At 43.7% G+C, this 12,709-nt stretch overlaps 1 protein-coding gene across 1 annotated transcript; it reads left to right on the top strand.

Annotated features, from left to right (window-relative positions):
* Window positions 1-5,528: 5,528 nt before the first annotated feature.
* LOC105012389 (sclerostin domain-containing protein 1) lies at window positions 5,529-7,812 on the top strand. Its single transcript, XM_010873192.3, has 2 exons — window positions 5,529-5,960; window positions 6,430-7,812. The coding sequence occupies exons 1-2, from the start codon at window positions 5,765-5,767 to the stop codon at window positions 6,906-6,908; spliced, it is 675 nt and encodes a 224-aa protein (XP_010871494.1). The 5' UTR covers window positions 5,529-5,764; the 3' UTR covers window positions 6,909-7,812.
* Window positions 7,813-12,709: the final 4,897 nt, after the last annotated feature.

Raw genomic sequence — 12,709 nt, 5'->3', positions numbered from 1 at the left:
ATTACCGTTATAATGATACGAACCAAGAAACAGGACTTTTAGGACATAATGAAGGGTCACCAAAGCTTATTACATGTTATAAACTATTACACCATAAACCCTTCCAGACATTATAAAGAACCACATGATCTCATTACAAGCTATGAAGCATTGTAGCTGCAGTGTCAGAAACAAATCGCATTTGATGGTTAGGATTACAAAGCCTCTTGTCTCCCTGCGGCTCTGTGCACTCTGTAAAAGGCTTCTAGTGAACACCAGACAATATCTCAGGGGAGTGCCGCCATGTCCTGGCAGAGTGCCCTTGGGAATGGTTCTAGTGATAGTAATTATCGCCATGGAAGATTCTCTAAACGTGTTTACCCTGACGTGAGCCCCCAGGACAAACCTCTGGAGTCAAGCGAATTGTCTGTCCCCTCAGGCAAAAGGACAGCGTAGCGCCCCCAGAGGTTGCACTGTTGAAAGGAGCCAAACAGCTGACTGATTTCCAGTGATGCGATCTTAATAATAATAATGAGATCAGACTCCTATCCCACCGCGGACCTGGATGTGATGCGGTATGTGACGGATTATCGTGTAAACACACTTTGCAATGATCACATTGGGACACATTTAACTCCAAGGAAGTCCTTAGTACTGCAAAAAATCTATTCATATGCATTCTTGAAACCACCGGGGCAGGCTAACTGGCTTCTCCTGCAGGTGATGTCTTCTGTAGAGTTTTAACGTCACGTTTTGGAGATTCATAATAATCATTTATTAACAATTAACAGTCCTTGCACCTCAAACTTTCCGAGGGGTTACATGCATCAGGCGCCACCCCTCCTCAAGCACCGCCCCTCAACAAAAATAACACGCTAAAATTCCTGGAAGCAGGTGATGGTGGTCCAAGAGTGGTGACGTGGTGACAATGAAAAGGGACTATGCACTTCCAAGTGAGAGAGCAGGGATGAATGTTGGCACCATGTCACATCTGGCCGTCAGGCAAAGGCACGTTATTGTCGGCAACGGTCAGGTGCCCAGCTTTGTCCTCCTAGACGATGATGCCCTTAAAAGGAGTTCAGCAGCAGACCGTTATACTTGGGTCACTTGATAATCTGAGCGCGTGCAGACAGAGGGAGCTGCATTTTGTCATCGGCTTTCCAGTCCCAAACATACACACGTTGTTTTCCAGTAGGCCATTACCGTATGGAGGTCTTTGGAGGTCTCTGGGCACTTATCATGTCCCAAAACATGCTTACAAAGGTTGTTTAAACGGTAACACAGGTCACGTTAAACGTGTGTATTATTTGCACTAAGCACTAAGAGTTTTGGGTACCACAGATCCCCAGCAATGTATTGTCAACACTTTTATTTTCACAACTGAGCACGTCTGCTTCCAGGAAAAGTGACCTTTCAGCAGTGGAGCGGGCCATATCAAAGGTAATTTTTGCAGGTAAGTATGTAGATCCAGCCCTGTCTGGTGCCCAGCCAATTAACGCCGCCCCCTACAGGTGCCCGTCTGAACTGTAGGTACGCTTCTCCAGGACTCAACGTCGTCACCATGGTGACGCAGCTGTACCGTGAGCCAGTGAATCATACCACAGCCGCTCCCGGTGCAGCAGGTTTTGGAAATCCTCCAAGTGGTGGAGTGGTTTGTCTGGTTAACACACTTCATCTGCAGAGTCTCAGGGAACCCCGAACAGCTGTGGTTTAGTCCATTTATCCAGTACTCTGAGAGTGATGACCCCTTATTCCCTCTCTCTTGAGTCTATGTTTGACCAGAGCTTCAGGTAAGAGAGGTGTAATTTCGGATGCAGTCTAACTGGTGAGAATAACGTATCGTATGCTAGCGAGCTCTAATCAGATTGGCTGAGATGTGGACGTTAGGACACGGCTGACAGAGCACGACTCCGGGATTTAACGGAATAAGATGGGTGGGCACAAGATTGATTTGACAGAGTTTTTTTTGGATCAGGAACCAAATTAGAAATTGGGGACTGAAGCTGATATGTTTGACTCACTTGTGGTGGTGGGCGGCATTTCATGTCTACATTATTATGGGAGTAGGATGGTTGGCTAATTTGTTTTGGGGCCCCCAAGTGTTCCTGTTATTCAGTAATTCAATCCTGACTCACCTCCGGCAAGTTCAACTCCCCCCTCCTGCGACCTGCTGTCACATCCCCACGGCGACGTAATTATCCACCCGAAAATATTCATCCGGCTGGATAAATACACAGGAGGCCGTGCATCTGTGTCTCTGTGACATGCAGACCTCGGCTCTGTTAACCCGTGGGGTCACTGAACCCACTGCACACACCTTGTGACTGTCATTAGTGTCTGAGATGACATAAAAAGTGTTCTTTCTGGAGACCAATGATTACACGTTTATTTAATGCATGGCTATGTTTGCTTGCGACCGGTCATCTATTTTTCTAGATGGACAAACATAATGATGAATTGTCACACCAGCTTTTATGCAGAGGGGGGACAAATGCATCTGGGAAAAGACAAGTCCAGATTCAAGTCCATCAATTAGTCAGGGTTGAAGTCTACAGGGCACAGTTATCTTAATTATCTCCCCATTTACACTGAATAAATAGTCAGGGCTGATAATGTATGGATTAACATACCATGGATCCACAGCTGTCCCCACAAGATGTTTTGAAAGTGTTCTCCTTTAAGGACAACCGACTTCTGCAACCTGCTTTTCTGAATGTACCAAGTGTCCTGGCAGAGCCCGGGGTTTCAGCCACAGGTGCTATGTCAAAGTTAGTGTGCTGCTTCCTCACGTGCCAGATCTTCAGTGTGTCATGGCATTGGGATTGTTTTTCTCTTCAACAGCTTAGTTTGACACGAGGTAGAATCTCAACTCGAGAACACGAGCTGTGACATTCACATCCCATATCCCTTAAGGTCCTGATCTCAGAGGGTACCTAGCCTTCTTCCACTGCAGGAGCTCAGCAGGATATAAAGTGTTATGTAATAAGCATCATACTATGAACCCTGGGATATAACAGGCTGAACGGGACGCCGCGTGTGGTTAGGGTGAAACCCAGATAGTTTCTTTCTCTCTCTTCTTTTTCAGATTATGAGGTAGTTTGGAATTGGTCTTGTAACCTGCTTCCAGTCTCTCTCTCTCTCTCTCTCTCTCTCTCTCACTAAACCTGCAGTGTATGAAGCAACACGTTTATAATGGCTATTTAAGGAATAATTTAAACTAAAACTTAATAAATATGAATTAATAAATATAAAAACATTTTCCTCTTTGATTACTTCTACAGATGTGTACTGTGGTCTGGTGTGTCAACAACTCTGCTGGTTCACCAATCAGAAGTCTTTACTACAGACCCTGACCCCCCTGACCCCCTGACCCCCTGACCCTGGGTCTCCTCTAACGAACTTTGCCGTAATCTAGATTGAAGTGTGCTGGATGTGTATATAACATACAGACACATCATTAATGCACATCCTTTATACAAAATAAGCATTATAACATATTTGCTGCTTTTACACAGGCAGTGAACATCTTTATACATTTTCAGTCTGGTTATGAGAACATTCCTATGTCTTAGTCAAGACACTAGAGGGCAGCTTTTCCCTTCAAAGAAATATCGTCCGGTCACCTACACTGAAGACTTTGGTAGTATACTGTGGCTACTGCACTCTGTTGGCAGGGTTTGGTACTATACTGTAGCTACTGCACTCTGTCTGAAGGGTTTGGTAGTATACTGTAGTTACTGCACTCTGTTGGCAGGGTTTGGTAGTATACTGTAGCTACTGCACTCTGTTGGCAGGGTTTGGTAGTATACTGTAGCTACTGCACTCTGTTGGCAGGGTTCAGAGGGTAATGCGATGTGTGATGGTAAGTTTGCGGAATCTGAAGAATAGTTCAAATCCCAAATCTCATTGTTTCTGTCACACTGACCGACATTCTCAGTAGACAACAGAGCCTTGTCTATCCATGAAACAGAGCTCATTCCAATGAAAACCTTTGGACAGTGCAGATGCTAACCTTCAGTCAGTGTTCATGTGGAAACAACGCCTCTTTGCCCTTGATGAACAAACACTGCCAGACAAATCTAATATGCCTGGTATTAATATACACTCTGTTGTTTATCTTTTTGTCGGCAGCCTCTTCTTTGTTGCCCGCATCTCCCAGAGTCTAGGAGATCATCTGCGCAACATTGCTATAGTTTCCCAAGGGACCCATGTTGGACAACCTTCTCACACGAACATAAACCAAGCCAAGTGGTCCCGTCCTAAGGCCATGTTGTCTCTGCCTCATGTCCCCATTGTTGCCCTGGTCCCAGGGTCCCACAGGGGGAACAGATGGTGGCCCCTTCCTCCACACAGGTGGTGCTGGTGTGTGTGTGTGTGTGTTGCCCTTAGGGACCAGGTTACCCATGAGTGTGGTGCTGTCATGCTGCTGTCCGTCAATAGAGCCATAACTCCGGCACCACCCCCCGCCTCGTTTCCCCCCGATCTCCCCTCATGTGTGGGGCTTGCGAACACATAAAGGGTCGATCTCAGATTTCCGGTTTTCTAGATGGAAAAAATTAGCGGAAAGCTGCCCCGGCCGTGGGATCATGTACTGTAACTTTGATAGTCCTCTTTCAAGCCCCCGGGATGCCTTTCCCCAGTTTTCCCTAACCTTCCAGGTTCCCTCCCCCTCTTCCCGGCTGGATGACTAACATGGCTTTTTGGGGTAATAGGAGATCATTTGGACAGCGGGGCTTTTAAAAAGACGAACAAAAAAGATATGAAAAAGAAAAGCTTAACAATATGGCATGGGCCTGGGCAGTTTTACAGTGGGGTAATTTTCACTCCTATCAAAGGAGAGGACATAGCTAAGGAGACTTGGGATGAATTCTTTGTCAGCGAAGCCCTGGGAAACGAGTGAAAGAGGACACTGTGGTTCTTAGGGGCACGGAATCGGCAGGATGAAGGGATGGGTAGATGGATGAAGGGATGGATGGATGAAGGGATGGATGGATGAAGGAGGATGAGAGGAACCTTTGCTTGGTTTTCTGGATGATGTAGGTAATATGTTATAAACACACACAGTGTCTTAATTTGATCATGTGGTTGTTGCAGGAACTTTGCTGTACACCAACAAAATTAATTTGAGATTTAAAAAGGACATATTGTAACTTTACGCTAAAAATGTCAGACTGGATTTTCCCTGATGGAAAATATCAACCCTTAGATTAATTGTCCATAAATTGAAATCCTAAAAACAATTCACAAGTCCTAATGCTGCCGGATTTGTTTACAATGTATCATGAAATAGATGACCTAGGGTATACCTTTCTGATAACTATTTTATTGTCAAGCCTATTTGATTTAAATAAGCTATTCCCCAGGCTTTTGTACACAGCGCGAAGTGTCTGGGAGATTCATTGTTTATAGCCTTTAAGAAAGTGTTGATCATGTTTTATCCACAAGAAGCAACATTCATTAAACTGACGGAATTAATGAATTGTCCATGTATTTAGTAACTGCATGCTGTAACTCGGAGGAGTATACAAGCTGTAAAAATGCTTAGAGATTTTCAGTGGGCGTAGCTGGGAGTGAAAGCGACAGATAATGTAAGCAAGGCATACAGTGCCAAAGCACGGGGAGGGCACTGGAGCCTACAGTATATAACGGGCTGAACTACAGGTAAGGTAACATTATAGCCACATACGTAATTCCGCAATTAGACACCAGCACATAGATCCCCTCACACTGTCTTCCTTGCCCGCCTGTCTACATACCGGCCAATTGCGGAGGGAGAAGTGCAGCGATGCATCTTACCATGAGTGGGTACCAGCTCGCGCTCTCCTGCCTTCTGATGAAGAGCTGTCAAGCTGTCATGAACGGCGCCACGGAAACGTTAAACGCTCATTTGACCAGTCCTGACGTCGATAAACCGAGTAGCAATGTGTCTATGAATCAGGCACGAAACGGAGGAAGACTTTTGAGCAGTGATGCGCTGAGAGGTAAGTTACTTTTCTTTTGGCACATTAATTTTATTTGACCGATAATAGTGTAACAACAATTTCTTTGTAGCTAGCCGCAATCCTTAGATTCATAGGCCAGTAGGCAATGTATGGATATAGTAGTATTGAATGCATAGACTTTTACAGATGATTTATATAACTTTCATAGACATAAATGGCCATTTCATTTGAAAATGTGTAATGACAGACGTTTGGAGGAATGTTGGGTATTTTGGCCTTGTCAACTACAGTAATACTTGCACATTCACATTACCTGACCTTCCATTACTGTTATTTTTGAACTCTTCAAATTAATCTCAATTAAAGAGCATCAAATGGAATAAACCCCCAAAATCCAGCTAAACGAAGCCAAACTAAATCAAATATTAGTCAGACATAAACAAATATTTGCATATTGTAAAGTTTGTACCTGACAGAAGATAACGCTCTCCTCCCTTCACCTTCACAGAGCCGGGACAGACACAGAGCCAAGTGGGCTGCAGAGAGCTGCGCTCCACCAAATACATCTCAGACGGCCAGTGCACCAGCTTGAACCCAGTCAAGGAGCTGGTGTGTGCCGGGGAATGCCTCCCCACCCACCTGTTGCCCAACTGGATTGGCTCCGGGCCCGGCTACACTGGCAAGTACTGGAGCCGGCGGGAGGCACCGGAGTGGCGCTGTGTCGTGGACAGGACCCGGACTCAGCGCATCAGGCTGCAATGTCAAGACGGAAGCTCCCGGACCTACAAGATCACAGTGGTCACATCCTGCAAGTGTAAACGCTACACCAGACAGCACAACGACTCGGGCGACAGGAAGAAGGATGTGGAGGCGGGGCTGGCCCAGGGCTCAGCATCCCAGGGGTCAAAGAGGAGGAAGGGAAAGGGAGGGAAGAACGGACCGTCGGTGCCGGAGGACTGGGCCGAGGAACAGCCAAAAAACAACTGAACTGGGCCCTGCTCAAGGGCTGTCTCCGACGCCACTTCAGAAACGACCTAAGCTCCAACGGGAACACGGTTTTGTTTAGAAGTAGCCAGTGCGGTTACTGTGTTTAATGCAGCTATGTGGACTGTAGGCAAAGCAGGGATTCCTCCGACAGTGCAGCTGGTTTGCCAAATGCTGGCAACTGTCGATATGTTTGTCTGTGGATGGGTTTTTGTGTAGTTTTAGATCGCATCAGTATCACATTTGACAATGCACAGTGAAGTGTTCCTATCACCAGCCGAATACGTTGTCCGTACGATAATGATTTGAATATGCAGAAAATGGCATAGTATGTAAATAAATAGTGATTATATGCACCATGGGTTCCTTTTTAAAGTATGTAAAGGATAACTGTAATCATGTAATATAAGTTAATAGAAATATGTTCCAAGATTCAATGTAAACAATTGTGTCTCATGTTATTTGTCTTTTGATAATCCAATAAATAGAATCTTATTTGGTTAAATCACAGATTGCATATTCAAAAGCAAAATAATATTTTGCTAACCATCCAAAATGTAATACTTTGAACACAAAGCCACAGACAGATGATGTCTAACTTCACAGCAAACTGGAAAATAGGCTTTTGTGGTTTTGAGCACAATAGAAATGTTTTTGTTATCCTGGATTCATCTCTCCTCCCACAAACTACAGTGGTTACTCTTAACACATATAATAGTCTCAGATGTCTCCGTCATTGTGCAACCGTGAAAGCTTTGTGTCTGGGTTTCACAGTTGCAGTTGAAGTACAATTGAGAATGCGCATCTTTTGCAAAGGTCATTCTCCTGAGTAGTGCTGTTGCTGTAGGACCAACTAGCCTGATGTATCACTGTAACTACCACAGAAACACTCGAACAAAGAACTGAAAGTAATCCACAGGTCATAGATCGCATTGCCTGATCTGGAATCCTATATTACCTCATTAAACTCTTTCATTAATTCCCTCTCATCAGTCTTTTATTTACACTCTCAACACACCCTAACCGGAAAGAGTTTTCATCCCTGCACAGCTGGTCCAATGAACCTCTCTGTCTCTGTCGGTCTCTCTCTGGATCTCTCTCTGTTTAATCTTGGCGCTCTGTAGCTCCGTGAACATCTCGTAATGAAATAACCATGGAATCATTTTTGAGGATTAGCCTAATAATGCTTGACTTTGTACTCGTCCTGTCACAGAGCGGTGTCAAACTGAGGTCTCACGCTAATAGAACGGGTTTGCGAGTCTTACTAGGAAAGGTCACAACCTTTCAATCTGCAGCACCTACCTGAAGAACCAGGGTCACCTGAACTTTGTTTAACCAGGTAAGCATGTGAAGAAAATTCAAATCACAACGGGGACCTGGCAACAGGTATTTTTACCTCGCTGTCTCTGGGATTAAAACCAACACTTTTCCATTTACTAGCCCAAACCCCTTGACCACTGTATCCATCAGTAAGTTTGGTTTTCCAATGGGAAACATTTAAAAACTACTGAAAATGTTCTTGTCTTCCATCGTGTGCCTGACTGAACACACCCCAGCCCGGCGCCGGACCGGTTGGTGTTAGAGCTGAACTGAACCCAGGTCCACGTGCTAACAATCCCCCAAATAATGCAGTCCAATTAATCATGATCATTTTCTGCCATTGCCATGCTGGCTGCCAAACCACAGTCTCTCTTAGAGCAGTGGAGGCAGTCGTCCCCATCGCAGATAATGGATCAGCCACGTCCAGGAGCGACACTCCAATGAATCATCTCATCACCAGAGGCGCAGATTTGGGGTGGGGGGCATGACCCCCCAATGTTACAGATAGGTCAATCAAACAGAGGAGTGACAATCCTGGGACCCAATGATCCTGACCCCACCAATATGCTACACAAACCTATACCCTTGTCCAACACCACCAAAACATTGCAACTCTTTAGCACAGCATGTCGCTCACAGTTTAAATCTTCTGTCAGCTTCAGAAATGGTTCAATATCTCTTGTCTATAGTGAGCCAAACATTTGTCTACAGCCTTTTGTATGTGGACGGTGACAATGCGGTTTCCATGTGTGTTCTCCAACTCATAGCTAGGGTGAAACTCACAGCCAGGGTGTCAAGGGTGAGTTGAAGACCTGCGTTGCACACACAGACACACAGACAGACACACACAGACAGACAGACACACACAGACACACAGACAGACACACACAGACAGACAGACCGACAGACAGACAGATTGACAGACAGACAGACAGACACACACACACACACACACACCTGGTTCTCATTCCTGCAGGATGTTACTCATTAATGTCTTCATCTAGCCTGTAGAGAATCTGCCCTTGTAGAAGAAGACATGTGTTTAGTAGACTAGAGACAGTCCCAGTGGAGGTCCCTGGGTTTCACTTGCTAATAGATCCAATCACACAACTGTAAGTGCAATTTGACTTACTTTCTGCTAGAGACTAAATGGGTTAAAGATACAGTGGCAGTTGAGTGGCAATATGTGAATTAAGAAGAGAAGCCAGTGTCATAGTTGATGTGCCTTTGCAAGTGGATTTTGTTGTCACCTTCTTCCATTCAGCTTATGTGAGTTATTCCATCATTACTGATGATATATTTTCACACCATATAAGCAGGTTGGCTTCAGGCATAAACACGGCCAGGGGCACTTCAGGTAATGTATACCAGTGAACATGCAGTATGAACAGAGGTTATTTGGAAACATTAGCAATATAACTAAAGAGAATACAAAAAAGAAGCAAACTATTGTTGCCACCATTTATGAGACAATTGCAATTGATATGGGGTCTTCATTGACATGTGCACATGCCCAGAAAGCCTTGCTTCGCTTTTATCATCTGAATTTAGAGGCCTACAGAAACGCTCAGCCCACTGTCTATAAAATGCAACACGGTGGTCTCTTCCAGTCCCAGCCTTCCAGCCTCACAAAATTTGTTTGTGTTTTTCTTTAATAAAAAAAAAAAAACGTAACATTGATGCCCTTCGTATTTCCCTCCGTAAGTGTTAGTTTTGTGACCTTGGTCTATAAAATTCCGCACAGTGATCTTTAACGAAGAACATTACCCTCATTTGACAGCTCTCAGATCTGGACAGATATTCTGTTTTTTGTAAATGCTTTCATTTACATTTTTCTTTTGAATTGGCACCCTTAGGATTTTCCCCAATTTGTGGAAAGTGTTGGTTTTGTCACCTCATCTGAAAGTCGGACGATTTAGTTTGGTAATGATACTGCACAGTAACTGGCCGGAATCCTGAGCAATGCATTCCACATGAATAAGATTTAGCACGTACGTCTGTGTGTCAGAGGCATTAGAGGAACGACGCTCCTCTGTGCATTCGATTATAGCGTGACATTAACAGCGACTACTCTTCAGGTGAAATGATAAAATCTCAGAAAAGGTGACGATTAAGCAGGAAGCATTTGATGATTAACCAGGAAGCGAGTTATGACAACGATGCAAAGTGGTGCCATGATGGCCCAAATGAAAACAATATGTATGTGCAAGATTAGTTGTCCAGCCAACTTATGCATACATTGTTCTCTACCGACTCTCTTTGTTTCCATCATTCTATCTTCTCTGGATCTGTCTCAGACAACGTCAATTCGTTAGCCATCTTTTAACTGGAAGTGACTATTGCGGTATTCGACAAACGTGGAAACTTTCGGCAAGGAATGGCACAATAACAACTCTCTCAGTGTTCTTGGTGTTAAAAGAAGAGAGCACAGGTGGGTAGGAGGCTACAGAGACCAGAACTATATAGAATATCAGATGTTTGCGTTGGCAGGTGAAGTATTACGTCACTTTGCAAGACATGGGTTATTCCCATTAGAGAAAAACGTGCCCAGATTTCCATCTCGGAACTAGCTTGCAATGTAATGTTGGCCGAAAATTGTAGAATCTCTTTTTAATGCTGAGTTTATTTCTCTCTTTTCTGACTGGCTTTGCCTTAGCATTTTTAAGCTGTGGTATATATTATTCCTCTTAATAGTCTGATGGATGGCTGTGTTGCTATCCATGACGCCAAGTGCATAGTTTCTCAATGATGCAGACAGTTGTATTGACATCTATTTTATACAACAGTGTGTTTTCAAAAACAGAAGCTCATAACATGGACTCCTCATGCTTGAGATACAAAAGAGATTGTGTTGTCAAAGACCAGATGTAGTGACATCTGGTCATCAAACTATTGTTATGAACAAAAACTGTATCCTTGTCTCATCGCAACAACTTCCCAGAGGATCTGGAGAGTTTAACATCACTGCAAGCTTTCTTCCTGGCATCAGTGTCAAGCCATTCTGCTTTTCTCCACACTACTCACCAGGATGCCCCCGTTCTTCCAAATTAAAAAAATTGGAAAGTTCCAGCTGCAGTTGTAGCTGCATTGTAGTGTAAAATCCAATGTAAGAACAACCATCTCTTGTTTAAAGTCACTGTTATGGTACCAGTTTTCTCAATAAACCTAGTACATCATCTAAGGAATGTTGTAATATTTTTTATTTTGAGCATGATAAGATGTTTTTTCTTTAGAGCTTGAAGGTAATTTAACAAAATGTTAACGGTTTATAGTTTAATTCCTGTTGTTTCTCAGGCACTTTCAGACACTTTTGAAAGATTATTTATGAAATATGATGACATTGTTGTACTGGTTAACCAGTTACAAACACAACATATTTCTTTAAATAACAACACAAGTTCAACAGTTACATCAACCTTACAAAATAACTGTCAGTATTGGCAGACATATTGGATTATGTAAAACATATATTTAATAAAAAGTATTACCTGCCAAAGAGCATCTCTATGAAATGTGATGCTTTTATCCAATACGTATCAATTTCATTCTTTTTTCTTGACAGAGAACATAAGGCAGCCGTAGGTTTCGTAAGGTATCTGTCCGTCAAGAGCTTTAAGAGCGCCTAAGGACAACATACTAACAGAGATGTCAACAGTGGGAGTGGGCCTGGGTAGTGCTAGCCTGAGTATGCTCTTAACATCCTTACAACTCAGGGCTGACAGAACGACAAAGAGACACCCGATCGGGTCGCATGACAAACTGATTTAAAAGGCTTGTATTTGTAATGCAAGATTCTCATGGTCCGGAGGGAAGGCCGGTAGGCTACCACAGACATACAGTGGATATAAAAAGTCTACACACCCCTGTTAAAATGCTAGGTTCTTGTGATGTAAAAGAATGATACAACTGTCAGAACCTTTTCCACCTTTAATGTGACCTATAATGTGAACACTTCAATTGAAAAACTAACTGAAATCTTTGAGGGGGAAAAATAAAAAATAGAAAACTCACAATAACCTGGTTGCATAAGTGTGCACACCCTTAAACGAATACTTTGTTGAATCACCTTTTGATTTTATTACAGCACTTTTTGAGTAGGAGTCTATTAACATGGCCCACTCTTCTTTGCAAAAGCGCTCCAAATCTGTCAGATTGCGAGGACTTCTCATTGTGCATTGCCCTCTTCAGATCACCCCACAGATGTTCAATTGGATTCAGGTCTGGGCTCTGGGCCATTCCAAAACGTTAATCTTCTTCTGGTGAAGTGATGCTTTTGTGGATTTGGATGTGTACTTTGGGTCGTTGTCATGCTGAAAGGTGAACTTCCTCTTCATCTTCATCTTGCTAATGGACACCTGAAGGTTTTGTGCCAAAATTGCCTGGTATTTGGAACTGCCTGGTATCATTATTCCCTCCACCCTGACTAAGGCCCCGGTTCCAGCTGAAGAAAATCAGCCGAAAAGCATGATGCTGCCACCACCATG

Source organism: Esox lucius, chromosome 10 (assembly GCF_011004845.1).
Source record: "Esox lucius isolate fEsoLuc1 chromosome 10, fEsoLuc1.pri, whole genome shotgun sequence".
Lineage (NCBI taxonomy): Eukaryota > Metazoa > Chordata > Actinopteri > Esociformes > Esocidae > Esox > Esox lucius.
Note: the sequence above shows the minus strand (reverse complement) of the source record. Positions and strands in the feature narration are given on the sequence as shown.